This window comes from Saitoella complicata, assembly GCF_001661265.1.
Source record: "Saitoella complicata NRRL Y-17804 unplaced genomic scaffold SAICOscaffold_18, whole genome shotgun sequence".
Taxonomy (NCBI): Eukaryota; Fungi; Ascomycota; class Saitoellomycetes; order Saitoellales; family Saitoellaceae; genus Saitoella; species Saitoella complicata.
Window position 1 is genome coordinate 126,848 of NW_017567009.1, and position 26,158 is coordinate 153,005.

Below are 26,158 nucleotides of genomic sequence, written 5' to 3' on the forward strand. Positions count from 1 at the left end.
TTTGTCTCCTGACATGTCGACGTCTCTTCCATGACTGTAACCCTAAGCGTATTGAATCCTCCCATCCATCTTCCCTCCATCCTCCCTTAATGCGACAAAAACTTCCTTCCCTTAGCCCGTCTCCTCTTCAACACCTTTCTTCCACCCGGCGTAGCAAGCTTCGCCAAAAACCCATGCTTCCTCTTCCTCTTCCTCTGCGATGGCTGATATTCGTTACCACGGGTGTTTGTTCGTACTGCGACCGGCGCTGGTGCGGAAAGGAGTGATGAAACGGTAGGGATCGCAGGACGAGCGAAAGGTGAGAGGATTGCGGAAGGGCGGGATAGAGGGGAGGAGATCTGGGCGGTGATTGGACGGGAGAGAGTGATGAATGTTCTTTGGCCAGAACCGATTAGCACGGCGAAAAAGGCTCAGAACGTCGGGAAAACGGCATACCTAAAAGCGACAGTGCTTCTCACAGCAGGCGTTCTGAACGCCGTCCGTAATGATGCTCCAAACATTTTTCCTGTTGCTGATATCTTCGTTACACGTTCAACTTTTACTCGTTCGTCGTGCGCACAACCTCGACGCTCAGGGGGTGGTGCCCTTGCACGGCAGGCACCTCTCCACAGCGACTGCAGTTACGTCCAATAACCACCTCCTTATATCTACGAATACAACACAATGGCTTATTTTCCAGAAGTCTTTGGATGGGAACGTCCGGAGCACATCAAGAGAACTTATGACGAGGTTGACTTCGACGACAGAACACGTGCGTGTCATCCTGTGTGGTTTGGAGGCAGATATTGTGATCAAGAGCTGACTCCGATTGTATGGCAGAGATCGAAGAAGCTCGCAAGTACTATATCCGCGAACAATGGATTCGTGTCATGCAAGCACGAATTGTACGAGACAAGTTGCAGGAGTGTTACAGACGAGAGGGCGTGAACCACTACGAGAACTGCAGAGAGTTGGCCGAGATGTATGTTTAACTCAAAGATGCGCGGGATGAGAATGAATGCTAATAATTGAGGCAGGTATTTCAAGATGTTGAAGACTCACCGTGTCACTGGATACAAGGCGCGTGAGAGGATTATCGACTACGAGGGGTAGTGTACTATAGCATGCATTGAGAGACCCTATATCAACAAATTTGAACAGCATTGCATCACATATCATCCAGTCTTCATACCATTAATCCACGGAATCTGCGTCTCAGCATGCGTCTCGACTTTTGATCATGGAATGGTATACTACGGCACAGCAGGTACATCCAACACGAGTTCAGCCCAAGTTGTGAACTGGACAGGACAGGAAAATCCAGGAGATCTCCTATGATTGCAGTTGTATGTCGTAACAAAAAATGCTATGTTTTGGTGGATGCGCATCTTAGTCCCCCTCACTCCGGTCCGCGTAAACCTCCCCACACCCCACCTTACCCCCTCCTAATCTCCCCAATATTTCTCCTCCTAACCTCCGTGTCCGCAAACAACGCCTCGATAAGCCTAATGAGCTCCTCCCTTTCGAAATCAATCAACGCACCCTCTCTGAACAGATACATAATATCCGCCATGCTCGCTTCCAACAACTCGGCCAAGTATCTAAACTTGAGCCAATGCTCACAGTAAAACGCAACAGTACTGGTATTGTAGTCGGATGTGGAGGGGATGAAGAGGTCTTCGAGGCTTGCGAGGGAGGTGGCGAACTCGACGAGGATTTTTGAATCTTCTTCAGAGATGTCGATGATATCCTGTACCTCCGCCGTGAATTTCTCGACAGCGGCATCGACCAAGACGCCCAAACTCTGCCATAACGCACTCTGTCTCAGCACGCCCTTCCACTCCCCTTCCAACTTGCGTACCAAGTCCACGACGGAATCGATCGCAGTTTTGCCTTGTGCGTAGTTTGCTGGCTCAGCAGTGGATCCAAAGCCGTCGACGCTGGCGAGGGTAGTTTCGATGTGGGTACGCTGTTTGGTGAGTTCCAAACTATAGTACCTCTGTCCCAACTCCTTTATCATCTCCGCGTCTTCATCGAGGTTGAACCCAGGAAAGATATCCTCCTCAGATATGATATGGAGCTGTTCGTGGATGTACATGCAATCATTATACCTCAACATCGCACTCGTCTTCTCCGACTCTGGGATGAGTGCACGCCAGAGTGCGAGGATGTGAGATGGGAGGGTTGGGTAAGACATCACCGCTCCAGCGACAGGGGATTCGGCATATTGATGTGAGAGAGCGGATGTTTCGTCGATGAGATGCTGAATGGGTGAGAGAAGCTTTTTGGGGAGGGTGGTGATACGGTATGTCTCGCGCAGTCCCACGGCTGGTTTTGTGCTTGCGCCTGCGAGGGGACCTTGTTTCTTTGCGGCTTTTAGTGAAAGTTGCTTCGTAGTCGCGGCAGCTGCAATGGCGCGTGGTGCTGGCTCGTCATCCCATGCGTCACCCCATGGATCCTCTTCCTCTTCTTCATCGGCCTTTGTCTCCTCAACTGGTGGTTCTAGCGGAGCAACCTCCTCGTCCAACCCCCACCCATCGTCATCATTTGCACTTATATCCGCAGCTTGGGGTGGTGGTGCTAGTGCTAGTGCTGCTAGTGCTGATGCGGGCACGGCGGCGGGCTCATCATCCCACTCATCCCCCCACGCATCGTCCTCTTCTTCAGCCTCTCCACCCGGACCCTCACTCTCCCTAATAGCAGCTTCCACATTCTCCTGACTCTCCACACCTTCTACCTTCTCAGTCCCCTTATCTCCAGTCAACATGAGCTTTCTGACTTCATCAAGTACCTGCTCTCTCCTCCTTGCAAACCATACCATTCCCCTGTCCTCCCTTCCTGCGAAGTCCTGTAATTCTCCACCCTTCGTCCATCCCTTTGATTGTAAATCATCCTCGAACGCAAGAACGCGATCACACAGTCTGTCGAACTCCGGTATGTTAGCGAGGGCAGGTGGTGGGAGGTGCTTGGGGAGTAGGGCGAGGAGCTGGCGTGTGACGTCGGGGGTCAGCCGGACAGTGACGTGGGGAAGGAGGACGTTCGGTAGGTGTTGGGTCACATAGGCTGTGAAGGCTGTTAAAGCATCCAATAGATTGTCGATTGAGGATGCTGAGGTGGTGGAGGGTTCGAGCTGGAGGGTGTTGGTTGAAGTAGATAGGGCGAAGGATCCGGGCTGTGCGAAGAGTGGCCTAAGAATTTGTTCTTCCACCCGCTTGCACGTGGTCTCAATTTTCTGTGCTGGACTATCGATTGTGGAGATGAGGTTGACCAACTCCGAGGAGGACAAAGTTCGGCCTTCGGCAAGTTCCACCGACGACAGGATTGTCACCCTGCTCGCCGTGATTTCGATCATTCTGGTCCATAGCGAGTTGACATCGCGAATGACATCCGATCGTAGCTGAGAAGCCTTTGCGCGGAGTTGTCCAACAACGGCGCTGCCTTGTCCATGTCTGAAGTTCGACAACATATCTTCCACCTTCGACAGGTTATCTAGCGCGTGGGCGTAGTCATGGTTGTCATGCGACTCCACAGCCTGCTGAAAGATCGCATGAGCTTCTCCTAGAGCCGTCAAAGCCGCGATGATATCGTTGTTCGCGGAAAACTGGGACTGAAGCGTGCTTAAGTTTTGTGTGCATCGTGTGAGGTCGGCATAGCGTTGCTGTATGCAACGGTCAGCACGCCCGTGATAACACGAGAGACTATCATGTTTTACATACCTCTCCCTCCTTGTATGACTCCTCTATCCGTGCCGCGCCTCGAATTAGTTCGTCATGTATGCGCGTGCTCTCCCGGGCATCGCGCAATTGAGCAGCAAAATCTTCTGGGTTCTCTTGGATGACAGCGTCGATTTGATTCTGCCATAGAATGAGCAAGCGGCTATCCAGGCTAGGGAGTGCCGTACCTTCACTTCCGTCCGTTTCGCATCAATAGCATCCAACGTCGCACGCACCGCATCTTCGGTGATCTCCGCATCTTCTCCACCACCAAGGAACTCTTCAGGGGGGATATAGTGATTGAGGACAGCATGCGCAACTGCCTGCGGCAACTCCCTGGTCGCTGTCATATCTCTCTTCCTTTGCAATTCGTTGTTGGGTTGGTGTTTGAGTTTAAGGTGTGGAGCTCGTCACGTGCACGCCGTACGTCACTTCTAAAAATATCCACTGACGGCCACAAACCTCCAAACTCAATTGCAATGGTATCCTCGACGAATTTCGAAGAGGTCGTCGCTGTAGATGCTCCTCACTATGGCACAAAAGTCACAAAGTACCGCTCGAAGGTAACTGGACTCTCAGCCGTCGTTGTCGACTTGACTGTTCCCGTTGTGCACGGTTACTTCGCTGTAGCGACCGAAATCCACAATGATTCAGGCTGTCCGCACACACTCGAACACCTCATCTTCCTCGGCTCTGAGAAATACCCATATAAGGGCGTTCTTGACACCCTCGCCAACCGTGCATTCGCACAGGGCACAAATGCGTGGACAGATACTGATAATACTGTCTACACAATCGAGACCGTAGGGCAGGACGGGTTTTTGAGGATTTTGCCAGTGTTCGTGGATCATGTGCTTTACCCGACTCTGACCGATGCAGGGTGCTATACTGAGGTTTACCACGTCAACGGCGAAGGCGAGGACGCCGGTGTCGTTTACTCAGAGATGCAAGGACGCGAAAACACCCCTGGAGACTTAATGGACCTTGCATCCCGACGACTCCTATTCCCGGAAGGCAATGGGTATAGAAGTGAGACTGGTGGGTTGATGGCTGCGCTGCGTCAATTGAGTGTTCAGGAGATCAGGGATTACCACGCCTCGTACTATGTCCCGCAGAATTTGTCACTTATCATTACTGGTAACGTCGACCACAATGCATTATTGGAGACATTGCAGAATACTGTCGAGCAGACGATCATCGAGAAAGGCGCACCGGACCTCTCCACCTGGCAACGTCCCTGGGTCGACTCGCCCGCTCCCTTGCCTCTTGTCGAGTCCAAGACTGCTACGGTCGAGTTTCCGGAAGAGGACGAGTCTATGGGCGAACTTATGATCTCCTGGCTCGGACCGTCGTGCAACGACAACCTAACGTGCACGGCACTCGATATCTTGGGAAACTATCTCACCGAATCCGTATCGATCCTCGAGAAGGAGTTCGTCGAGATTGAAGATCCGCTAGCGACGGATATCTCGTTCTACACTTCTGACTCAACTACCTCCGTTATTTCTCTATACTTCTCCTCAGTACCCACCGAAGCACTCGAGAATGTCGAGAAACGACTACACGAATTACTACAAGAGCTTGCGGGGACTGGGTTTGATCTAGAAAGGGTTCATATGTTCATCGAACGTGACCGTCTAAAGACTCTCGATGCGTGCGAAACGTCTCCTCATTACGCTTTCTCCACCCCTGCCATCACTGACTCAATCTACGGTTCTCCTTCCGGCGAGACCCTTACCGACGGCATGAACGACCTCAAATACTACGACGTCGTCCGTACCTGGTCTTCCGCCGACTGGATCTCCCTCCTTAAAAAGTGGTTAATCGACAATCACCATGTTTCGATTCTGGGAAAGCCGAGTGCGGGATTAGTAAAGAAATTGGAGACTGAGGAGAAGGAGAGGAAGGATAAGAGGAGACAGGAGTTGGGCGAGAGTGGGTTGAAGGAGTTGGAGGAGAGATTGGAGGAGGCGAAGGAGACGAATGAGGCTGAGATCCCGAAGGGGGTTATTGAGAGCTTCAGGATTCCGAATGTGGAGGGAATCAAGTTCATCGAAGTCGACACCGCTCGTGCCGGCATCGCCGACTCGAAGGGTTTCGACAATGAGGTGCAGAAGCATGTGAATGCTGACGGGTCAGGCGACTTGCCGATCTGGATTCAGTTCGACCATATCAAGTCCGAGTTTGTCACAATCTCGCTGTATTTCTCCACCACCAACATCCCCGCCCGCCTCCGCCCATACATCTCCATCTTCCTCGACTCGTTCTTCATGAACCCACTTTACCTTCCCGACGGCACCGAACTCTCCTTCGAAGAAGTCGTCCAAGCCCTCGATGCCGATACGGTCGAGTATGGTGCTTGGCTCGGTGTCGGTGGTGGGTGGAATGAGATCGCATGCGTAAGGATGAAGGTCGAGAGTAAAAAGTACGAGAAGGCGATCGCATGGCTGAAAGATCTGTGGACGTGCGCGAAGATGGATGAGGAGAGGATTGGCATCGCAGTGTCGAAGAGCCAGAACGACATGCCTCAGCAGAAACGCGACGGTTCGAAGGTGTCTTGGGCGGCATTGCAGATGCTTCAGATGGATGCTGAGAAGTCTACGGCTCGTGCGGCGAATATTCTGACGCAGGACAAATTCTTGGACGCGCTTGAGGAGAAGATGGAGGAGGATGAGGGGATGGAAGCGGTGCTTAAGGATGTCGAGGAACTGAGGACGTTGCTGTTCAGAGGGGAGAATCTGAGAGTGCATGTCGTTGGTGATGTGCTGAGGTTGGAAAAGCCAAGCTCTGCTTGGGTCAAGTTTGAGATTCCGTCGGGGTCGAAGGGGGTTCTTCCTGTTCCTCTCAGCCGCGATAACCTCACCGAGCAAGGCAAGAACCCTAAGGGTTCGGCAACCGTCGTAGCTCTTCCGTCCATCGAGTCGTCCTATTCCGTTCACGTTACGAAGTCCGATGTGCACTTCACTCACCCCAACCTCGCCGCCCTCCAAGTCCTCTTCACCTACCTCGACACAATGGAAGGCATCCTGTGGAAATACATCCGCGGCTCCGGCCTCGCATACGGTGCAGACCTTCGCATCGAGCCTGAATCTGGATTTCTCTACTTCTCCATTTACCGCTCTCCCGACGCCTCCAAGGCATGGACTCGCGCGTACGAAATCGTGCAAGAGTTCAAGGATGGAAAGATCGAGTTGACACAGACGATGTTGGATAGTGCCAAGAGTAGTGTTGTGTTTAATTACGTGAGTGGGGAGGGAACGCCAGCAAGCAAGGGTGCGCAGAGCTTTGTAAATCAAGTTCTGAGAGAGGAGAGTAAGGATCGTGTCAAGGAGATGCTGAAGAAGGTTCAGGTACGGGAATACTCAATCCGGTTTCAAAAGGAAGCTGCTAACTCTTTCCTTTACAGGCGGTTACGTTGGATGACTTGAAGGGTCCTGCGATGGATTATTTGATGCAGTTGTTTGATGTGAAGAGGTCTGACACGGTTGCTGTGTCATCACCTGCGAAAGCAAAGGTTTGTTAAGGTCTGCTTGCACCGACTGTGTACCGAAGCTAATCCATCTACAAACAGGATCTCGAGCAAGCATTCGCCAAAGTAGGCTTCAACGTCGCCGCTCACACTTTGGACGATTTCGAGTAAGATGTTGAAGAGTGGGTTCTATTCAGCATGTTGCATAGCAGATGTCGCTTTTAGAATAAGAATATTGTATTCTTCTACACATCTCTAGGTATATTGAGGTATATATATTGTCCATGTTTCCACACGGATATACGTGTCGCCTACAGTTTTGCCAACCCATACCCATCAGCCCTCACCACCCCCAACAACTCCCTCTTGATATCCCCCACCTTAGCACACCCACTCAACGCCATGCCCAACTCAAACTCCGACCTAAGCAACCCCAACGCGAGTTCAACACCGGCTTGCCCATCATATGCCAGTCCCCACAACACACTCCTCCCAATGAAAGCCATATCCGCACCCAACGCAACAGCTTTAAGGATATCCGTCCCCCGGGTAACGCCGCCATCGAAGAGGATTGGTACCTTTCCTTTGGCTACGCGGGCGATTTCGGGGAGTGCGTCGAGGGTTGAAACAGAGCCGTCGAGTTGTCTGCCACCGTGGTTTGAGATCCAGATGGCGTCGACCTTGTGGTCCAACGCCAACAGCGCATCCTCCTCCGTGATCAATCCCTTGACAATGATTTTCATCTTCGTGATGGAGCGGAGCCAGTCGATCGCCATATCCCATGACAAACTTGCGTCGTTCACATTCTTGGCCGCCAATGCCGCCTCCAATTCGGTTGGGTCCACGGCCTTCCCCTGTCTCTTCAGTGTCTCCAGTTCGCCGTATGTCTTGACGCCCATACCCTTGAAGTTCCCAAGCTCGAGATGTGCCGGTAACATGAAATTGTTCCTCAATTCGTTGTACCGCTTTCCCATCCATGGACTGTCGACCGTCAATACCAATGCGGAGAACCCAGCCGCTTCGGCACGCTTCACAAGCTTCTCGGATGTTTGCCGGTTTTGATAGACGTACAGCTGAAGCCAATAATCGTTTTCGGGCATGTTCTCTTGCTTGGAGACTTCCCTACCAGCGGCGATTACCTCCTCGAGGGAGGTCGTGGCAAAGGTTGATAAGCACATCGGTACACCGGCGCGAGCTGCCGCACGGCTTGTGTCTAGTTCTCCATTCCCTCCGGCGAGCCTTTGCATAGCACTCGGTGCGATACCGAGAGGTAGTGAGTATTCTGTGCCGAAGAGCGTGGTGGAGGTATTGACCGTACTTACATCTCGGAGAACCCGAGGACGGAGTTTGTACCGCCTGTAAGCCTCGAGGTTGTCCTTCACGGTTTCCTGGTCATTCGCACCTATCGTCCTACAATGTCAGCGCCGGATCCCTCAACGCATTTCGGTCGGAACGGATCCACTCACCGCAATGGTAGTACTCATAAGTCATCTGATTGAGCTTCGTCTTAGCATGATCCTCCAGATCTGCAATGCAGACCGGTGATTGTTTCAATTGAGAGCTTGACATCCTCGTGCAAAGCTTGTCCTGGTTCAAAATGTTTGGTGTTGGCGAAGGCGGAGTACGGTTCGAGTACGGCACCTCGCGGATCTGATGCGGCACACGGCGCTCTGACGTCCGCGTCCGTGCGCGCGGCTCAGTCAAGGTTAACCGATAGCGCAAACCTAAACCTAGGCCTGAGCGCAGCTGGAGGGTCAATTCACCAGGTGTTCTGAGAACGATGTAAGTCAAAAGCGGTGGTGTTCTGGTGTCGAAGCTGCGGAAGAAGCTCAAGGCTTTGTTGTGACACGCAATTGCGCTCACCTGCGGGTACACTCCCGGTTAAAGGACCCCTTCAATACCGACCTATACCGGTACGCCCACCGATCAAAAGGACCCTCCGAAATAATAATTTCCCTCGTGCTGGGGTCATAGCATAGCCCTCAATATGAATTCGAAAGGTTCTCTATGTACAGCTGTGGCGGCGCCGCGGGCGGGATTTAGCTACGCACCAACCATTGCTGCTCGGCTGCGTGAGACCCTTCACTTTCCTGATGCAAAGTAATGGGCAAACTGGAAGATTACCCCAGTCGTACCATGAACGTTAATATCATTGGGGGTTTTGCTACCCGATATATCTGATACGACAATCTTATCGATCATTGACTGGGCAAACTGAATTCCTCCGCTTCCACGCTGACGAATCTGCCGCTTTTTTCAACGAATATCCGCCAAAGGGTCTCGTTAAAGGTGGGGTATACTGGAGCTGTTTTCATCATAAAATATGTTTATCAACTATCGAGGCGATAATGCCTAACTATATGTCTTGGCATGGCCAAAACTCCGTCCGTCTTGCCATCCAGTCTGCTGTCCGATACCAAAGTACCGAAACCATTCCATAGTGTTCAAAAACCAATATGCTTATGGCGTGTTCAAAAATCCCAATAGTGATGTATCATATCATAAACCGAAAAGCCAGCCAGGCGACGCCCCAGCGTGGACCTTGGCTGCTCCAACTTCTCTTTTGGTAATGAGATAGAATAGAATAGTATCGTCAATCATCCGCATCCCCAACGAATTTTGGCTGAGTCTCAAGTCGATCTCATGATCCACCCGTTACCGTGGGCGAGCATGTCGAGCTCTTCAGGGCGCCCCAGTTCGTCCAGGTGGGCGCGGGAATCACCGTCAAGGTCGGAATCTTGGCTCTCCATATGGCTGGCAAAGACGGGCTGCGTCTGGGTGTTACCGACTGAGGGTGTAGTCTGAAGACTCGAATATGAATTCGAAGACTCTGACATAGTGTGGTTGTAGGGCGAGGGTGCGGAAGGGTGCTGAGTAGAGGTTGGGATGTTGTAAACATGTTGACCAGTCGCGGGCGTAGGTCCATACGGGTGCCCTTGAGGATAATACTGCCATCCAGTAGAAGTAGCAATGCCTACACCAACACCAGCACCAGAACCCTGTCCTTGCCCTTGTCCGTATGTAGCTGTGTTGGACCCCGAACCACTGGTCGTATACCCATCAGCCGGCATAGTAGCCCTCCTAGAGCCGAACCCCGAACCACGCCTATGGCCAAGCATAGGTCTCTCAGTAACCTTCCCACTCGAAGGATCCTGTGGTGTCCCCTGACAATGACCACCAGCAGTCATAGTTGGGTTCGTAGTCCCATGTTCAACCATAGCCGGAGCCTGTCCTTGACAGAAGCCACCCCAAGACGACAATCCAGGAGCAACATTGCCCATAGCCGTAGTCTGTGCCAAATGGGACGTGATGCTGACGAGCCTCATACCGGTGAGGGCATCCAAGTCGGTCGTACCCAGCATCTCCGGCGGCATCGTTGAAGGATTCGGAGGCGTCCACCAAGCACCAGGCATTGGTCCGGGTCCAGGAATACTGGACATAGTTGTAGTAGGACTACTCATGACAGGCTGCGCGACGGGAATGGACGAAGTTGTCGTGACCGATATGGGACCGGCGCTAGGCTTCGTCTTGGGGGGCGAGCGCGGGCGGGAGGAAGTCGAATTATTCAAACCACGAAAGGACGATGTGCGGCGTCTATGTTGATGACGAGCCTCCGGATAAGAAGACGGGCGGGGGGTCGTCGTCGTGTTGCCGGCAAACACACCAGTGTTGGGCGGCCCGGGCGTAGAAGTCGTGCGTCCCAAAGGGCGAGTCCAAAAGGTATTGCCGTGAGGTGTAGCTGAGATAGGGTGCCACGAGGTCGAATTTGTATGCGTGTGCGTATAATTGGAGAAGGTAGGGCTCGTAGGAGAGGTGTAGTTCGGGTCTTGTTGGGACGAGGCCCTGGGTGGAAGGGCCGGAACGGCCTGCCAGACCGTCCCGATAGCACCGTTGTTGTAGGTTGTCGTGCCTGATCCAGAGCCATTGCCGGTAGAGCTGTTGGAGGTTCCGTGATGTCCATGGTAGTTGTTGTTCGAAGTGCCACCCGGAGGGTCTTGGCGAGAGTTGCCGTTACTCGAACGACGACGAGGTTGGCCCGTGGGTCTATCGGCGAAGGAGCAAATATGGTTCCCAGTAAGACAGTTGAAGCATCTCGTTTCGTTAATATTGGGATTGTTAGCGTTGGCAGGATCGGCAAACGAGCAGCGGATTTTGCGACGTCGGCAACGGAAGCACTGTAAGGACGGTCAGTCACACGTTCGTGGAAAGACGTAGAAGACAGCGCTTACTGCCGTGTTGTTACGGCGACGAGGGGTTGCGTTGTCCGGGTTGTCCTGATGAACAAAATCGTTACCATCGAAGCCCTGTTCATCGGTCGTTGTAGGTGGGACTGTATGCGCGGAGGTCGACGCGTCCGAAGTTTCGTTCATAGCGATTACCGTAGTTGTAGTTGTAGTCGTGGCCGAAGTCGAAGTCCTCGAAGGTTGTGACCCGCTTTTCCTATCCCTAGTCGGAGCGTTGGTCGCGTAAGCAATATCCCCCATGGTGTTCACAAAGTGACCATCAGCTCTGCTCGAGTTCGAAGTAGAAAGAGCAGGTGACTCCAGAGAATATATACACGTGCCGGTCAAACCAGTTGTAGCAGAAGATACCTGACCGGTCCCCGTACCCAGCCTGTGTCCATGGGGTACTGTATTTTCTATAGCCACGGTCGAGTCGTGTGTTGTGTGCGGATCTAATCCAGCAGCGCCAGCCATATGGACATTGCTCTCGCATCCGTCCTCCAACCGTGGTGGCATTTCTGCAGGCTGATGATTCCTCGAACAGGGTCCTGTCTTCATCTAATACCTCGGCCGATACGACGTCCCAGGTTGCAAAGCGGGTACCGGCTGTATGCGTGCAGCGTTGCAATACGATTACCTAACACGATCACGATCACGATCGCGAATACGTACACACACACGCGCACCTACGTCTACATCCACTGCCTTCAAGGGACACGGCACCTACAGTTACTTAAGTACATGTACAACCGGCTGCCATAGCCACGGCCGGCCGCGGGAGACGGCAGCGCTCCCAGGATGCGCCCACCTCAAGAAGCCCTAGAACTACTCAGCCGGGACTAACGCATATGCATCGGCCGCAACGCAACGGTAATGTTTCGGATCTTTTCGATTTCCTTGCGCACGAATAAACATCGAGGACCCAGACTTCTCCCAGTCACCCAAAGAGATCCAGAACGTTGACGGCCATGCGTACGGCGCCGAAGACAGGGGAACCGGACGGACGTTAAAACAAAAACAAAATGGGGGGTAACTAAGCGACGATAAAGTGCCGTATCTTGACTTCTGCTCCGTCCTTGATTTGGAGCAGGGGGAAAGCCAGGTCCGTTTCCCGTCCATGCTCAAGACCGAGGCGCAACTGGACGTATAGAAGAGTCCAGACATACTTCCTTTGTTCTCCCTCTTAAACTCTCGCACCCTTACGCCTGGTCAAAACTTAGGTAAGCACCAGGTAAGCACCTTGGCGGCTTATGCGGATCGGCGCGTGACCCGAGTGCGCTCTCCCGTGTGCACCGGCCGAGGCCTGCCCCTTCACCCTCGGTTAGGAACCCGCCCCGCACGCGTCACCCCGCACCAGGCCACAACCGTTCCTGGCGGTTGCACGCCTGTTTGCGCACGTCTCAGACACACGCATTGATGAATCTCTTTCTAATGGGGGTAGTCAAACCTCTGCAAAATTTACAGTGAACTAGATTATAATCCAGGGCATAATACGCTAAGGTTTGACCAACCCTTACAAAACATAGATATATTATTTTTTCAGCAGGCGGTTAGCTCCGGCTCACGTGAAGCATGCACGGGCAGCCACAGAATCAGAGACCAAGGGCAAGATCATCTCTCTGCGCAAAGAGAAGGAGCATGAGTTTAGGATGAAGCAGCTTCAGATGTATTCAGAGCTCAAGTTACATGAACAAGGCATCACTCTTGCAGAGTATATGAACTCCTTGGGCCTTTCGACAATGGCGGCGAAAACCAAGGTTTCGCCCATGCAGAACTCCATGGAAGCAATTGATGACGACGATTGCCTCGAGATATCCTCGGACTATGAGCCTTTAGAGTCTCCTTCCATCCGCCGTGGATAAGACCCCATGCCCGATAAATTATTCCCGTCGGAAGGGTTTTCCCACGGTCTTCGAGGAGTACGGAGTTGGTTGGGTTGTCGATGTCTGGTCGGTGAATTCTTAGACTGCTGTAAATAGGTAAATTGACGATAGAGGATTGAAAAATAAGTGTAAATACTGCATTTAGTGTGTTCGTTTCCCATGCGCTCAGTGGTCTGCTCGATTCCCAACCCTTGTATCAAAAGTCTCGATATCCTCACGGTAGTTGCGGAAAAGGTCGGTACGGCACATTCGAGGGCGCGCTCGAGTGCCGTTTTGATCGAAATACGCGCGTATATCATTGGGTGATCTCCCTCGAGGTCCATGTTTACCAACCATGATTCGTCGATGTCCACGGATCCGCGGAGATTGAGTATGTTGGCCAGGACAATGCAAGATGCTATCCATCGAAACAGACCTTCATTGGTTCCTTCAGAAACGGTCATGGGAAGGCACTGTAACGACCCGAATCGAGCCTTCAGCACTCCAATGGTATGCTCGACCGTGACCCTTATATGGGAAACTTCACGGTTGAATCCAGCTTTCCGGGCCGTGTATCCTTGATCCTGCTTGAAGGGAGTGACAATTGACATGGTATTGCTGTATGCTGAATCCGCAAGCAGGTATTGGGTGGGACCGAAGTATACGTCTGGGTCTAGGTGCAGCGGTAAATCCTTGTAGGCAGTTGAATCATGCAGGGGACCAGGTAGAGAGCAATGAAAGTGTCTTATAAAACGCTGATCATCACAAACAATGGTTGCCGGAAGGCCGTACTGAATACCATGGGTAAGCCGTTAACATTAAATAATGCTTGATAAGGTTCTATGGAGTGACCTACCTGCTTTTTGCGCTGGCAGAGGTAGTCCAGACATCCAGGCGAAGGTAAACAAGGTCCCATCGACCATACCGACTACTCCCTCAAACAACCCTGCGCTGGATTCCGCGACCCTTTTCGCAATAGTCTCCCTCTCGTTGGGGTTCGGCGATTTGACGTAATCTTCGTATAACGATGATAAGCATGGCAAACAGGTCGAGTGAACACGGTTAGGGTGCCCTTACGGATTCCAAACAAGTCGGCCGTTCTCGACAATGATGAACTAGTAGAACCTTGGGCGCCAAATCGAAAGAGGATACAAGCCAGCTGATACCTTACTGATGCTTGTTCACAAGCACTGTTGTTGTAGAACACCGGGTTGGTCTCGATCAGACCGAGGACGAAATGAAAATCTTCTCGATTCATTCGATAGTAGGCCTTGAACCTTTCGTCATCATACCCGTTGAGAACCTCTTCAATGAAGTGTCGGGACGCAGCATTCTGGCTTCGGCAGGTTGCAGCCGAACCCCCCGCCGGCTAGCACTGTCGCGAGACCCATGTTACGCCAACGTGAACCTGACCAGCTGAACGGGGTGCCCGATGACTGCAAGGACCTCCTTCATCAGGACGAGTGAAAAGTCCACGCCATCTCATCCGTGATGTCTGTCTTGACCTCACTCATCATCCTGCTCGTGACCGTCGGATCCTCTGCCTACCTCCTCCTCCGCCCACGCAAGAGATCCGGTCTCCCACCAGGTCCACCCGGCCATTGGCTCTGGGCGAATACCTTCGATTTGCGAGGGCAAGATCCGTGGTTGAAGTTGGAGAGTATCGCCCGGGAGTATGGACCAATCACGCATCTTCGGATCGGGACTCGAGATTACGTTCGTTGATGAACTCTGCACTTTTACGCTGAGCACTGATCATGTACGAACAGGTTTGGTTAAATGATGGAGTGGCAGTGAAAGAGTTGCTCGACAAGAAAAGTGCGATATACTCCGACCGACCACATTTTCCGTTGGCGGGAGTGCTGGCGCGTGGGAGTCTGAGGTTGTTGTTGATGCCGTATGGAGATCGGTGGAGGACGTGTCGGAAGTTGGCGCATAATCAGTTGACAGACGTGAAAGCGACGTCATACCAGTCTATTCAATTGCTCGAGTCGGCGGTATTGCTAAGGGACTTCTTGAGTGATCCGGAGAATTTCAGACAGCATTTGAGACGGTACACATTTAGCGTGATTATGCAGATCGTGTATGGCGTGAGAATCGAGGATTGGCAGCATTGGGCTCTCCAAGAATCTTTCGCTGTCAACCATGATTTCATCCAGCTCCTGGTGCCGGGGAGGTGGGCGGTTGAGACGTACCCTTTCCTGTCGCATTTACCCACTTTTCTGCAACCATGGAGGGAAGTCGGGCGAAAGCAACACGAGCGAGAACGGAAACTTTGGTTGAGGTTATGGGAAGAACAGGGATTGGCGGAAGAGGCGGGGATAGCTCCGGAGTGTTTTGCGAAAGGATTGCGGCAGGCGATGAATGTTGGAAATGCGAAGGGTGTGGAGGAACATGTCGATGACCTACAAGCGGCGTAAGTGAAGTAGTTTGGAGCGAATGTGTATCATCCATCGCTAATGTCATCTTCACAGATTTCTCTGCGGCTCCATGATTGGCGCAGGCTCTGATACAACGTCTATGCAGTTGGCCTCCATCATCCTCGCCATGCTAAAGTATCCTGAATGTCAGAAGAAGGCGCAACAAGAGGCATGTGAACCCGAGACATCTCTCTGCCTTGTGTTAATTGGGCTGTACAGTTAGATTCCGTCGTGGGCTCGGGTCGGCTACCCATCTTCGACGATGCCCCAAACCTTCCCTACGTCCGTGCCCTCATCAGAGAAAGCCAACGATGGCAGCCGGTCACCGTGGCCGGCCTTCCCCACCAAAACACAAAGGACGACACTTATATGGGCTACCGCATCCCCAAAGGCACCATTGTAACCCCAAACCACTGGGCAATCCACATGGATCCTACCCGATACCCCGCCCCACGCACCTTCAACCCCGACCGATTCCTCGGCGACACCACAACCGAAGCCGAGAGCGCAGCGTCAGCAAACCCATCTGATCGAGCACATTATGGGTTTGGCGCGGGAAGGAGGATATGTGTAGGTATACATGTTGCGCAGAGGAGTTTGTTCATTACTGTCTCACGCTTGTTGTGGGCTTTTGAGTTTCGGGAGATTGAGGGGAAGGAGGTGGACGAGACGGCGTATGAGCAAGGGGCTAATCATGGACCGAAGCCGTTTGAGTGTGATATTCGGGTGCGAGAGGGACGGCGGGGAGTGATTGAGAAGGCAGTGGAGGGTGTAGTGGGTGCATCCGACTCTTCAGCCGCAGGACAATGAGTGCAGCAAAAAATCATCAGAGTAAGCAGCTCGACGAGTGTATGATCTGCTATGTAATATTTTGCTATGCAACCAGACATTGTAAGTCAGCCATAAGCGTGAGATCAGTTCCAGTACCCCCACCATGATCAACCATTGCATCCCAGATATCTGGGTATCCCTTCCCCATTACTCGCCTCCTTCCCTCACATCCCATCAGCGAAACCACTTCATCACAACCGCAGTACAAATAGCTCCAAACACACCAAGTACACCAACGAACTTTCCCGCCCCCACCAACCTAGCAAAATCCCTCCACCACCTAATCCTCTCCTTCATGGCCACCGCGAAATGAAACCCGACAACACTCCTCGTCCCGAACGTCTTCAAAGTACGATCCTCCATACTCGGGTCCGAGTCGGGGTGCATATCACTATAGCCTTCGGGTGTGATACAGATGGAGCGACCGTTAATGGCGGGGAAAGCGGTGAGAAGGATTGTCGCGGCAATGACGTCTTCCAGTTTGGCGTAGGGAAGACCGAGAAGGAGGGAGCGAACGGGAGTTGCGAGGATCTGAGTATCAACGAACCAGGGCGCGATCTGCGAGTTGACCCAACGTCAGGATTCGTCACAGACATGGGAAAGAGGATATCCTAGGGAAAGTAGACTCACCATGTTAACACGTAACCCGTCAACGCCGGAGGTGTGTCGTAAACTCTTCATCAACCCAAACACAGCATGTTTGGCAAGCGTGTACTGTGGCCCACCGGCGAGTTCGTAATACGACGCCAATGAACCGACCAGGACGAGACTTCTATCACGCCCCGGTGCCAGAGTCTTCGCTTTCCGGGAGTAGTGGAAAGCGAGTTTCGTTGTGTACAACACACTGGTGATATTCACCTCCACGGTCTTCAAGTTCGGCTCAACCGGGTCTCCATTTTCCTCCGCCGAAGACCCACCAACGAAGTATGGTGCCTCGTTGATCCCTGCGTTAGCGATGACATGGTCGATGGGACCTCGTTCAGCTGCGGCTTTGAAGAGGGTAAGCTGTTGGGACCAGACGGTGACATCGCATGCGACGAATGTGACTGAGGGACCGAGGGAGGAAGCGAGAGCCTGGCCAACGGGCTGGTTGATGTCGCCGAAGGTTACGTAGGCACTGTAGAGGATATATCAGAGTACGTTCCATTACGCGGTGGTTCTCGTCCCACCCGAGTTCAGCGTATCTCCTGACCAATGCTTCTCCGATTCCGCTTGCTCCTCCAGTGATGAGGATGTTTGCACCCTTCAGTGAGGTCGTGTCGACGGGGAGGGAGGTGTCGACGGCTGGCGAGACGAGCTGGATGCGGGATTTGACGATTGTCTCTGGGACTTTGACGTTCTTGTTCTGTGCCATTGTGGGTGGATGCATGTGATTGCCGATAACGACTTCAAGTCAAAAATATCACTCTCAGAAGCTCTATGGAAACTGCTGATGACAGAGTCTAAGCCTCGATTGCGGTTCAAGAGGAAAAGAGAACGATCAAGGTAAAATAGGCGAAGGCGCAGCTTTAGCTGACTTTGATTGCTCCCAACATTCTAGGGTCCATGGTGCAATCTGGGGAAGGAGGGACCCTGCAGAAAGCACCGATCGTACACTTTAACCGGCACGGCATAAACCACGATAGCTGAGCCGCAGTAAGTGTTGAACAGTTTTCGAAACTCGTTTCCTTGTTTGCTACCCGTGGGTTTGTCTTCATCGGGCATCAGGTTGCCCGGCCGTCGCGTTTTGAGGGTGCTTGATGTGATGAACAAATCTTGATATATTTTTTTTTTTCCTTCTAAAAACGCATGCAAAAGGGAGGGCAAGTAAACCGTAACACCATATGAACCGGGCGACCCCTTGAGTACATCGCCTTCATCGCTTTTCTGCTTTTCACAGCCTCCATCATGGCCATGACCTCCTCAACCACCACGTTCGCAGACATTGCCGCCTCTCTGATTACGACATTCAAGCAGCAACCATCTTCTGCTTCTTCCCATTCTCCCTCCAAACCTTGATCTTCCTTTTGATCTGCCCCGCACTATTCTGCATCGTGTTCAACTTCCGATCCCTAAACATCGCCTCATAATCATCCCCATGCTTATCCACGAGTGCCTGTAACCACTTCTCCTCATTTTCCGATACCACACGCGTCGCCTTGACTGCTTTGCTCGCCTGCTCTTCCAACTGCTTCACCACCTCGGTTTTGGCCTCGACGGGCTCAATGTCCATGTCTTCGAGGGGGGCTTTGCCGTAGATGATGTTCACGACGTTGCCGGCCTCGTCACGCTCGATGATGGCTTCGTTCGCCTTTAGCTTCGACTTCTCTTTCTCGACATCGAGTTTCTTTGGTGGATTCAGCTTCTCGCTACCACCGGATAGTGGGTTCGGCGTCGCTACGAGACCTAAACGTGCGTAGTTTTGCTTGAGGGTGAATTTTTTATCCCAGTTTGCTGCGATGATCTCGGAGCCCTTGATTGGGACCTTCTTACGCTGTTGAGCGGTTTTGCGGGTGAGCTGGACGTGAGGGTAAGCGAATGCTCAGCGACAACGAAAGGAGCCCACGCCTCCGGCTGCGCCGATCGGGGGGGAGCACAACATACCTTGGCCTTTCCGGACTTTTGCTTCTGTCTTTGCTGAGGGTTTGCCATTGTGCTTCTATGCCAATGCTTCTCTGTTCTCTGTTTTTCTGGTTTACAAGACCCTGCAGTCTAAATTTTGTGTGGGTGGCGTATCGCAGTACAGTAATCGATAACGCATGTCCAGGATAAAGTTGGGTGAGGTCGGTGATGGCCATAGCTACAGCTATACGATAGAAGGGCGTATGACGAGGTCAAAAAAATGCCGTGTATGTTTTTACTCTCTGCTACCGTCGACCCATCCTTCAGATCTCTTACAGCATAGCTGCCGCCTGTATAGCGTTCTTGAATTCTAAGAGCAAAACCAGCTTGCTCCTTCGAACCTACATGCATCCCACCTCAAGCATTTAAAACATACTCTCGAGTGTTGCAAGACCTTTCCACATCTTCGCTACCCGCACACTGAGCTCTCCCTCAACCACCACCGCAACCCGCACCAACAGTAACATCAGACGTACAGCCCTTCAAAGGTGATGCTCATGATGCGCCTTCTCCTCCTCTTCCTCCTTCGTCTTCCCCTGCGCCACAGCCTTCTCCTGCCCAAAACTCGCATACAACCAAAACTGCCAAATTAAATCAATGAACGCGAACGTAAAACTCAATGAATTCGCGACGGGTGGGGGTTTGGATTGGAGGTAGCCGGAGGTGTAGGCGCAGATAACGAAGGAGATGAGGAGACGGATCGGGGCTACAACAACGGGGATAAGCATGAGAGGAGAGGAGGGGAAGGAGGACAGGAAGGGGAGCGTACCGAGGGTTTGGAAGTAGAGCATGTCTCCACGAGCTAGAGGGATTGCACTTTGAACGGCCATAACGACGAGGATGATTCCGATCAATCCCAAGCTAGCTTGGTCGATACGTCCGACAGGCGGGATCTCCATGGCTAAACCGAGGACGTTGATGATGTTGCTGTCCAGGACAATGTTTGGACGGAAGAGGAGGAGGAAACCTGTCGTGAGCTGCAAGAGCGTCGAGCAAGAGACCTGAGTCTTCGGTGAAAGGATCATGATGCTTCAATGGAAATTGAATTGGTGCTCGGACCTCGCTCGGACGTCCAGCTGCTGCCGCGGCCGCGGCTGTCGAATTTTGGGTCGCATCTGGGGTGCATGATGCTGCGTAACGTTGCATCCCCGACAAAAACACCAAAACATCCCGAAGAGATATTCCATTTGCCTTCAACGATTTCAACAGTCATCAATGCCCAGAGAGGTGCTCTCGCCTGCTGTAGAACTTACAGCCTCTCCGGCCAAGCCGAAATCGCGTCCGCGACCGAAGCCCCGCGCAAGAGCTCCGCAGGATGCGGACGGGAAGAACGCGGATGAAGACGACTTCTTTTTCAGGAGGAATACGTATAAGCATGTTCTTGAGGCGCAAAAGAAAACAGAAGAAGTGAGAAAGCGGAAGTTGAGTCCGCATGAGAATTCGTGAGTGTTTGGGCGGGGTGTATGCGGGATGGGATGTATGCTTATCGTGGTATAGGTCGAGAGATGTAACCAAGTCACCAGAGCGCGGACAGTATACGGCTGATCTTCCTGTCGCGTCGGATTCGTCGTCTGACTCCGAGGATGGCGAGCCGGAACCAACGGCGCGTGTCATCCCCATCCTTCGCTCTTCTCAGTCTGCTGGACTAAGACCTACCGATGCCTCATATCGACCGCCTGCTATAGCAACGCCAGCGAAGCAGAAAGAGAATGCACGGAGAAGGAGTTTGAGCTTAACACCACCGCCTGCACTGCCCGTGGACGTGATCAAGATCGGTACAAGAAGGATCTTGGCGGAGTTCGTTGACAACGACACAAGCCCTGCACCGGAACCAAACCAACCCTCTTCGGAGACGCCAAGGAGACGCACTAGGAACCAGAGACCGACTATGTTGGATGAACGGGTGGACAAGAAGCCAGACTTTAACCCGGCATCACCTCCACGAACTCGAAGCCAGAGGCAAAGCACTGGGTGTTCCTCAGCATCAACCGGCCCCCCAGCTCTCAACCCAACCCTCGCAGACATCGAACCCACCATCACCAACAATAATCCCCTCCCCTCCATTCAAAAATCCGATATCCCCCACGTCGAACTCGCTCTCCTCGGCCACACCTCCCCCCACGACCCCATCCCCCTCCCCCCCTCCTGGCCTGTCCCCATCGTCTTCCGCCTCCGCCTTAACCAACCCTTCCGTTCCCTCCTGAAAGCCTATCTGGCACGGAAAAATATGTTGGACGAGGAGGTGGGGAGGAATATCGTGATGGCGTGGAAGGGGATCAGGGTTTTTGGGGCGGGGACACCGATGGGGTTGGGGATGAGGGGCGAGGAGAGGGGGGTGTTGGAGGTTTGGACGGGGGAGGGGTTTATGGGGAAGAAGAGGGAGGAGGAGAGGGAGAGGGAACGAAAAAGGAAGGAAGAGGAAGATGCGAAGGACTTGGAGAACCGTGACAGGGACGATACCGGTACCCCCGATGTTTACTTCCTCGCTGAGCGTTCAGCATCAGCCTCCGCCACCGCCCAAGCCCCCAATCAGCAACAATACCTCAAGATCCTCCTCCGCGGCAAAGACGGTGACCTCAAACTCAAAGTAAAACCAACTGATACTGCAGCAAAATTAGCCAAGTTTTACCGTGCGCAGAAGAAGATATCGGAGGGCGTGAAGGTGACGTTGGTGATTGAGGGGGATGATGTTGGGAATGAGGAGGAGGTGGGGGATATGGATGTTGAGGATGGGGATATGGTTGAGGTTAGGGTGGGTTGAGTATATCACAAGAAAACTGGGGAAGGAGTTACATCATATTGCACGACATTATCCCATAGTATGACCAAATAATCAATCTTTTTGCTACGGCGATTATCAAGAGATCCGATCCACTCTACGTATACTGGTAGGTATAGCCAACCCACCAAAACCAGACCCGAACCAGTGGCCAGTGCAGCCCAGAATGAAGACCAAGACTCCAAATCTAAACATACTTGATGTGCTCCATTGTATTAACTGACTTCCAGTCAAGAAGCTCCACCCCAACACGTATGCCGTCATGACAACCATGGCAAGACCCCGAGGCCGATGACCAAAACCATGGCCAGCAAGCTCTTCCAGATTCCTCTCATCACATAGCAATGCCGATTTCCCATTTGCAAAAGACCCAAAAGAACCGAGGCCCACCAACCACCGACCACCCGCTTAAACTCAATCGAGCCTCACGTTCAATAAAAATCCCAATTCCACGATTCTCAGACAAGTGCACCGGCATACCAAAGCCAAACAAAACAAAAGAGAGTAAAAAAAGAAAGAGTTGTAAAAAGGGAACAGACAGCACCGTCCGTACGCGTACGCGTAATAACCCGAAACATCGCCTACCAAGAGTATGAGTTTGTGTTTGTAGGCTCGCACATTTCGTGTATGAGTGCAGCTTGTGCTTAGAAATGCCTTTGCCGTGTCCCTTTGCCTAATCTTGAATTTCAATCTCGACTTTCCTGCCCAACTCTCCAAAGCTCCACAGCTCCAAAGCTCTACAGCTCCACAGCTCCACGCCCATCCTCACATCCGTCATCCTCGCATCCTCACGACCCCTCCGTCCTCCTTTGGATCCGCTTCCATGGTGCCCCCCAACCTAGTTGGACGGACAATCTGAAGCCGGATTCAACAGATCACCCAACCCACCTCTCGGCCTTGCCCTTGCTCCGCCATTAACCCCCGCTGCAACCGCCTTAGCCTCACCCGCACTCATTCCAGCACCAACATTCGATGCACTCACGGCTGTCGCACTACTCGCCACACTCTCGCTGATACTCTCCGCGCTATCCATCCTAGGCGGGACACTGGGGTTCCTACCGGGAACTCCCATTCCAGCTCCGCCTCCTGACCCAATCTGGAAGTTCGAAGGATCGGTTATGGAAGGAGGAAGGAATCCAGAACCTGACGGCTGCCTGACGTGATAAGGAATTGCCGCCTGAAGTCTCAACCCCGGGAACGGCGCTGGCTGCTCCTGTTGTTGCTGCTGTCCCTGAACCTGCTGTTGCTGAGGGTAGGGCATATACCCACCTTGCCTAGGAGGAAAGGGAGGCGGCTGGAACATCGCACTCTGCGTCTGCTGCGTCTGTGTCGGCGAATACATATTCTTCGGCGGCACAGTCGCAGTGGGGCTATATTGATTCGAAGCATTGGATATCGAACTTGCGATACTGGACCTCCTCTCATGTCCGCCAACACTCGTGGCAGATGCAGGAGGTGGGAAGTCATGAACGGGTGTCGAAGACGAACCAGCGGTGGCTGCAGCCGAGACAGCAGCATCACGCAGATCCTGGAGTCGAGTATTCAAGTGTCGCAACTCCGGACTCTCATCCGCCCTGAACGACGACGAGGCATTACTTAGCCCCCTCTCAATCATACTCGGGGTATCAGTCGTCGAATGCGCCCGCCTCCTCGGCGTCCTCGACATCTGCATCCCCATCTCACTCATATCACTCTTTTCCTTCGACATCGACTTCTCCAACTTACTCTTTTTCGGCGCTGGCTCGCCCAAATCCGCATTCGGATGTTTCTCACGGAATTGAGTGAGGTAGACTTGGTATTTATAGTATTCTTGCGAACTGCGGTATTTGAGCATGGCGTTTGCGAAGTCTTCCTTTTTGCGGGCTGCGTCATCTTCCATGCGTTCTTTTTCTTCGGGGTCGAGGAGTTTCCATCTGTCGCCGACGATCTTGGCGATGTCGGTGAAGGAGAGGGAGTTATTGGCAACGTCTTTCTTGAGTTCTTCGCGAACAGAGTTGGCAAAAACGACATATGCTGACGCCGGCTTTTCGGGAGCATTGGGATCAGTCTAGGAAGAACGTTAGTCGATGGACATCGACACACATCAAAATGGCTTCCACTAACCTTTGGATGTCTCCGATACTTCCTCTTCCCCGTCTCCTGATCAATATTATCCTTCTTTGCCTTCGCCTTCCTCTTCCCACCACCAACGGCCTCCTCCTTCTCCCCCTCAAACTCCTCCTGCGCCTCCCTATCCTTCCCATTCCAACTCATCGCCGGAGTAACTCCACGCGATTCGTCCATTTCTTCTTCGAGGGGTAGGGGCTCGTTGATAGGGATTCCGCGCCGTGATGCGATTTCGCGTTGCAGGAGGCGGCGGTGGCCGCGTTTTATGGACATTTCGACAAGGTCTTGTTCGGTTATGTCCATGAGGGTCGGCATTGACGTGAATCCTTCTTCAATAAACCTGTTGCCTCGGTATTAGTCACTGTCATGATGTCGGGTGGACGGAATGTATGCTACTTCTCGTTGTACGCCTGCAAACCTAGGTCCGACAGACACCTCACAACGGCATCAGTTCCTCCACGAAGCTCCATTGTGACCAAGTTCTCGGGATGTATGCTGAGTATCTGCACTGATCAGTCGTCGAAGGTCGAACACGAGCGGTGTGTATGCTAGTTGCTGTTCGACGGCGACAATGAACTCGAGACTCGGTCGATGAGAGAGGCGAACCTGAATGCCGGTGACCGGTGAATCAGGAGAAAGGTGTTGACTGACGCGTATGTTCGCCTCCGAGAGTGCTAAGATCGATGGATATTCAAATGCGGATGAAGTGTGACAGATGAGTTGATCTCAATCGAGTTCGCAAAGCCGGAAGTATCGATTGTGCGTTATGTGAAGAAGCGTATGTCGATGTCGAGCAAACCTTTCCGTGTATGAAGGCACCTCTATCGTCTTCCGTTCGTGATTGTGGAAGTGTTTTGTTTTGAGGTAGTGTAGTTGGTGCAGGCAGGTTCTGGGCCACGGGCAAGTCAAGTTCTCCGTCGCAGCAGTCTGCCGTCGTGCGCCTGCAGCTTGTTCTAACAGACGCGTTTGGAGCACTACAAGGAAGCGTGTTTCATCGACTTCCCTTATTCATGCCGTGCCTCTCGCGATCGCGGTCGCCTCCCTGGAAAGATCGTAGCTACGGGCCCTCCCCATGGACAGAATCGCGATGGGCTGCACACTTTTCGATTCACGATTGGCAGATGCACAGCTAGACCGCACTTCTCGACCCTGCCAATTCCACATTGCGCGCGTCTTGACGCAAGCTCTGCGGTGCGCCCCAGACAAGCAACCGACCGCCTCATGTAATCAGATCACCATTTCCGATTGGTTCCCATGACGGCTCGTACCATAATGCCAAGCAGGTAATTGCCCATTTTAGATTCCAGACAAACCGGGTCGTTCTTGCGCGTGATTGACGTTGGTTGGCATCGGGGATTTGCAAGCGTCACGCACGTACGCGTGCACCACCGCCAGACCCGCCAAGCCCGACAACCTTCAAACACCGTCACGCGTACCTCGCTCCTCCCCCAATGCTTTCAAACGCCGCAATAGCGAAGGGTCTTGATCATTCCACACCCCATTTTCTCATTTCACACCCCAGCGCCAACAAAAAACTCAGGATATCTCGCCAACCGCAAATCGGATCTCGGAGGGTAGAGAGTATATAGACTGATAAAAGTCCCCTGAATCCGTTCCCACCTTCATATTCGGATTTGAAGGTTCCTGGGAGAAGATACCAACTGTTTCTCACCTCTCAGCCCGGCGCTGCGGCTGGTGTGGCACAGCGCATATATGCATAAATCTGCACATCACATCTCAGCAGTATTGGCAGAGTACAGCAGCTGGTGGAGTGAAATCTGCGAGTTAAAGGTATCAGGATATTCACAAAGGTACTCTCTATCTCTCTACGCTCTTACCGTATTCCCAAGTTCAATGGCTGTTGAGATATCTTTGAAATTGAGTGCGCCGGGGTGTGGTATGAAGATTGAGGGGTGTGGAATGATCAGGACCCATAGCGAATACCCAAATCGCGATCCCCCTACACAAATTTCGATATGTACCTCTGCCTTGGTTTTCGTTAGTCAGCAGCACTTGGAGTGGTTAGTGTAGGCTCCGGGTGCAGAAGCGAGATGAAAGGTGCACTGAGACAAATGACAGCTGATGAGCTCCTTGAGGTCAGTTTTGAGGGTGTATGTAAGCAAAGTGGGCATTGCCGACGACGTGTGCTGGGCATTTGAGGTTCAAGGTGATACG

At 52.5% G+C, this 26,158-nt stretch overlaps 14 protein-coding genes across 14 annotated transcripts; 5 read left to right on the forward strand and 9 right to left on the reverse strand.

Moving 5' to 3' along the window:
* Positions 1 to 86: 86 nt before the first annotated feature.
* Positions 87 to 500, reverse strand: SAICODRAFT_8657 (uncharacterized protein; the record flags this gene model as incomplete). Its single annotated transcript, XM_019171444.1, has 2 exons — positions 87 to 375; positions 436 to 500. 2 exons carry the CDS (start codon positions 498 to 500, stop codon positions 87 to 89), a joined length of 354 nt encoding a protein of 117 aa, XP_019022839.1.
* A 129-nt stretch (positions 501 to 629) lies between these two features.
* On the forward strand, positions 630 to 1,092 carry SAICODRAFT_72350 (uncharacterized protein; the record flags this gene model as incomplete). The annotated part of the gene is made up of 3 exons (XM_019170760.1): positions 630 to 751; positions 820 to 961; positions 1,017 to 1,092. The coding sequence occupies exons 1-3, from the start codon at positions 664 to 666 to the stop codon at positions 1,090 to 1,092; spliced, it is 306 nt and encodes a 101-aa protein (XP_019022840.1). The 5' UTR covers positions 630 to 663.
* Positions 1,093 to 1,299: 207 nt separating this feature from the next.
* SAICODRAFT_20390 (uncharacterized protein) lies at positions 1,300 to 4,082 on the reverse strand. Its single transcript, XM_019166253.1, has 3 exons — positions 3,881 to 4,082; positions 3,696 to 3,833; positions 1,300 to 3,637 (listed from the first exon to the last, which is right to left on the reverse strand). Exons 1-3 carry the CDS (start codon positions 4,040 to 4,042, stop codon positions 1,415 to 1,417), a joined length of 2,523 nt encoding a protein of 840 aa, XP_019022841.1. The 5' UTR covers positions 4,043 to 4,082; the 3' UTR covers positions 1,300 to 1,414.
* An 89-nt stretch (positions 4,083 to 4,171) lies between these two features.
* Positions 4,172 to 7,332, forward strand: SAICODRAFT_26481 (uncharacterized protein; the record flags this gene model as incomplete). Its single annotated transcript, XM_019166943.1, has 3 exons — positions 4,172 to 7,042; positions 7,099 to 7,206; positions 7,264 to 7,332. The coding sequence occupies 3 exons, from the start codon at positions 4,172 to 4,174 to the stop codon at positions 7,330 to 7,332; spliced, it is 3,048 nt and encodes a 1,015-aa protein (XP_019022842.1).
* A 43-nt stretch (positions 7,333 to 7,375) lies between these two features.
* SAICODRAFT_72353 (uncharacterized protein) lies at positions 7,376 to 9,363 on the reverse strand (the record flags this gene model as incomplete). Its single annotated transcript, XM_019170761.1, has 5 exons — positions 7,376 to 8,563; positions 8,628 to 8,932; positions 9,025 to 9,123; positions 9,213 to 9,273; positions 9,297 to 9,363. 5 exons carry the CDS (start codon positions 9,361 to 9,363, stop codon positions 7,473 to 7,475), a joined length of 1,623 nt encoding a protein of 540 aa, XP_019022843.1. The 3' UTR covers positions 7,376 to 7,472.
* Positions 9,364 to 9,596: 233 nt separating this feature from the next.
* On the reverse strand, positions 9,597 to 11,924 carry SAICODRAFT_20393 (uncharacterized protein). The gene is made up of 2 exons (XM_019166254.1): positions 11,391 to 11,924; positions 9,597 to 11,336 (listed from the first exon to the last, which is right to left on the reverse strand). The coding sequence occupies exons 1-2, from the start codon at positions 11,898 to 11,900 to the stop codon at positions 9,792 to 9,794; spliced, it is 2,055 nt and encodes a 684-aa protein (XP_019022844.1). The 5' UTR covers positions 11,901 to 11,924; the 3' UTR covers positions 9,597 to 9,791.
* A 1,111-nt stretch (positions 11,925 to 13,035) lies between these two features.
* On the forward strand, positions 13,036 to 13,391 carry SAICODRAFT_31095 (uncharacterized protein). The gene has a single exon (XM_019167835.1). It carries the CDS (start codon positions 13,049 to 13,051, stop codon positions 13,244 to 13,246), a length of 198 nt encoding a protein of 65 aa, XP_019022845.1. The 5' UTR covers positions 13,036 to 13,048; the 3' UTR covers positions 13,247 to 13,391.
* On the reverse strand, positions 13,288 to 13,640 carry SAICODRAFT_31096 (uncharacterized protein). Its single transcript, XM_019167836.1, has one exon. It carries the CDS (start codon positions 13,601 to 13,603, stop codon positions 13,433 to 13,435), a length of 171 nt encoding a protein of 56 aa, XP_019022846.1. The 5' UTR covers positions 13,604 to 13,640; the 3' UTR covers positions 13,288 to 13,432.
* Positions 13,641 to 14,627: 987 nt separating this feature from the next.
* On the forward strand, positions 14,628 to 16,513 carry SAICODRAFT_31097 (cytochrome P450). The gene is made up of 4 exons (XM_019167837.1): positions 14,628 to 14,962; positions 15,016 to 15,662; positions 15,721 to 15,835; positions 15,886 to 16,513. Exons 1-4 carry the CDS (start codon positions 14,738 to 14,740, stop codon positions 16,474 to 16,476), a joined length of 1,578 nt encoding a protein of 525 aa, XP_019022847.1. The 5' UTR covers positions 14,628 to 14,737; the 3' UTR covers positions 16,477 to 16,513.
* On the reverse strand, positions 16,294 to 18,010 carry SAICODRAFT_20395 (NAD(P)-binding protein). Its single transcript, XM_019166256.1, has 3 exons — positions 17,667 to 18,010; positions 17,128 to 17,614; positions 16,294 to 17,055 (listed from the first exon to the last, which is right to left on the reverse strand). Exons 1-3 carry the CDS (start codon positions 17,864 to 17,866, stop codon positions 16,672 to 16,674), a joined length of 1,071 nt encoding a protein of 356 aa, XP_019022848.1. The 5' UTR covers positions 17,867 to 18,010; the 3' UTR covers positions 16,294 to 16,671.
* A 435-nt stretch (positions 18,011 to 18,445) lies between these two features.
* Positions 18,446 to 19,128, reverse strand: SAICODRAFT_26486 (uncharacterized protein; the record flags this gene model as incomplete). The annotated part of the gene is made up of 2 exons (XM_019166944.1): positions 18,446 to 18,994; positions 19,081 to 19,128. 2 exons carry the CDS (start codon positions 19,126 to 19,128, stop codon positions 18,446 to 18,448), a joined length of 597 nt encoding a protein of 198 aa, XP_019022849.1.
* Positions 19,129 to 19,392: 264 nt separating this feature from the next.
* SAICODRAFT_20397 (uncharacterized protein) lies at positions 19,393 to 20,123 on the reverse strand (the record flags this gene model as incomplete). Its single annotated transcript, XM_019166257.1, has 2 exons — positions 19,393 to 19,804; positions 19,868 to 20,123. 2 exons carry the CDS (start codon positions 20,121 to 20,123, stop codon positions 19,581 to 19,583), a joined length of 480 nt encoding a protein of 159 aa, XP_019022850.1. The 3' UTR covers positions 19,393 to 19,580.
* A 355-nt stretch (positions 20,124 to 20,478) lies between these two features.
* SAICODRAFT_31100 (uncharacterized protein) lies at positions 20,479 to 21,952 on the forward strand. The gene has a single exon (XM_019167838.1). The coding sequence runs from the start codon at positions 20,531 to 20,533 to the stop codon at positions 21,857 to 21,859; it is 1,329 nt and encodes a 442-aa protein (XP_019022851.1). The 5' UTR covers positions 20,479 to 20,530; the 3' UTR covers positions 21,860 to 21,952.
* A 763-nt stretch (positions 21,953 to 22,715) lies between these two features.
* Positions 22,716 to 24,453, reverse strand: SAICODRAFT_8668 (uncharacterized protein; the record flags this gene model as incomplete). The annotated part of the gene is made up of 3 exons (XM_019171448.1): positions 22,716 to 23,924; positions 23,981 to 24,323; positions 24,380 to 24,453. 3 exons carry the CDS (start codon positions 24,451 to 24,453, stop codon positions 22,716 to 22,718), a joined length of 1,626 nt encoding a protein of 541 aa, XP_019022852.1.
* Positions 24,454 to 26,158: the final 1,705 nt, after the last annotated feature.

Excerpts from the sequence above, each read along its gene's own strand:
- SAICODRAFT_20390 (XM_019166253.1), bottom strand. The coding sequence starts at position 4,042 with ATGACAGCGACCAGGGAGTTGCCGCAGGCAGTTGCGCATGCTGTCCTC. Across the intron at positions 3,834-3,880 it reads CGAAACGGACGGAAGTGAAG|AATCAAATCGACGCTGTCAT; the intron begins GTACGGCACTCC and ends ATTCTATGGCAG. Across the intron at positions 3,638-3,695 it reads AGTCATACAAGGAGGGAGAG|CAACGCTATGCCGACCTCAC; the intron begins GTATGTAAAACA and ends CGTTGCATACAG.
- SAICODRAFT_20393 (XM_019166254.1), bottom strand. The coding sequence starts at position 11,900 with ATGCCACCACGGTTGGAGGACGGATGCGAGAGCAATGTCCATATGGCT. Across the intron at positions 11,337-11,390 it reads GTCGCCGTAACAACACGGCA|TGCTTCCGTTGCCGACGTCG; the intron begins GTAAGCGCTGTC and ends CCGTCCTTACAG.
- SAICODRAFT_31095 (XM_019167835.1), top strand. The coding sequence starts at position 13,049 with ATGTATTCAGAGCTCAAGTTACATGAACAAGGCATCACTCTTGCAGAG.
- SAICODRAFT_31096 (XM_019167836.1), bottom strand. The coding sequence starts at position 13,603 with ATGGTTGGTAAACATGGACCTCGAGGGAGATCACCCAATGATATACGC.
- SAICODRAFT_31097 (XM_019167837.1), top strand. The coding sequence starts at position 14,738 with ATGTCTGTCTTGACCTCACTCATCATCCTGCTCGTGACCGTCGGATCC. Across the intron at positions 14,963-15,015 it reads GGATCGGGACTCGAGATTAC|GTTTGGTTAAATGATGGAGT; the intron begins GTTCGTTGATGA and ends ATGTACGAACAG. Across the intron at positions 15,836-15,885 it reads AGAAGAAGGCGCAACAAGAG|TTAGATTCCGTCGTGGGCTC; the intron begins GCATGTGAACCC and ends TGGGCTGTACAG.
- SAICODRAFT_20395 (XM_019166256.1), bottom strand. The coding sequence starts at position 17,866 with ATGCATCCACCCACAATGGCACAGAACAAGAACGTCAAAGTCCCAGAG. Across the intron at positions 17,615-17,666 it reads AGGAGATACGCTGAACTCGG|TGCCTACGTAACCTTCGGCG; the intron begins GTGGGACGAGAA and ends TATCCTCTACAG. Across the intron at positions 17,056-17,127 it reads ACGGGTTACGTGTTAACATG|ATCGCGCCCTGGTTCGTTGA; the intron begins GTGAGTCTACTT and ends GTCAACTCGCAG.
- SAICODRAFT_31100 (XM_019167838.1), top strand. The coding sequence starts at position 20,531 with ATGAGAATTCGTGAGTGTTTGGGCGGGGTGTATGCGGGATGGGATGTA.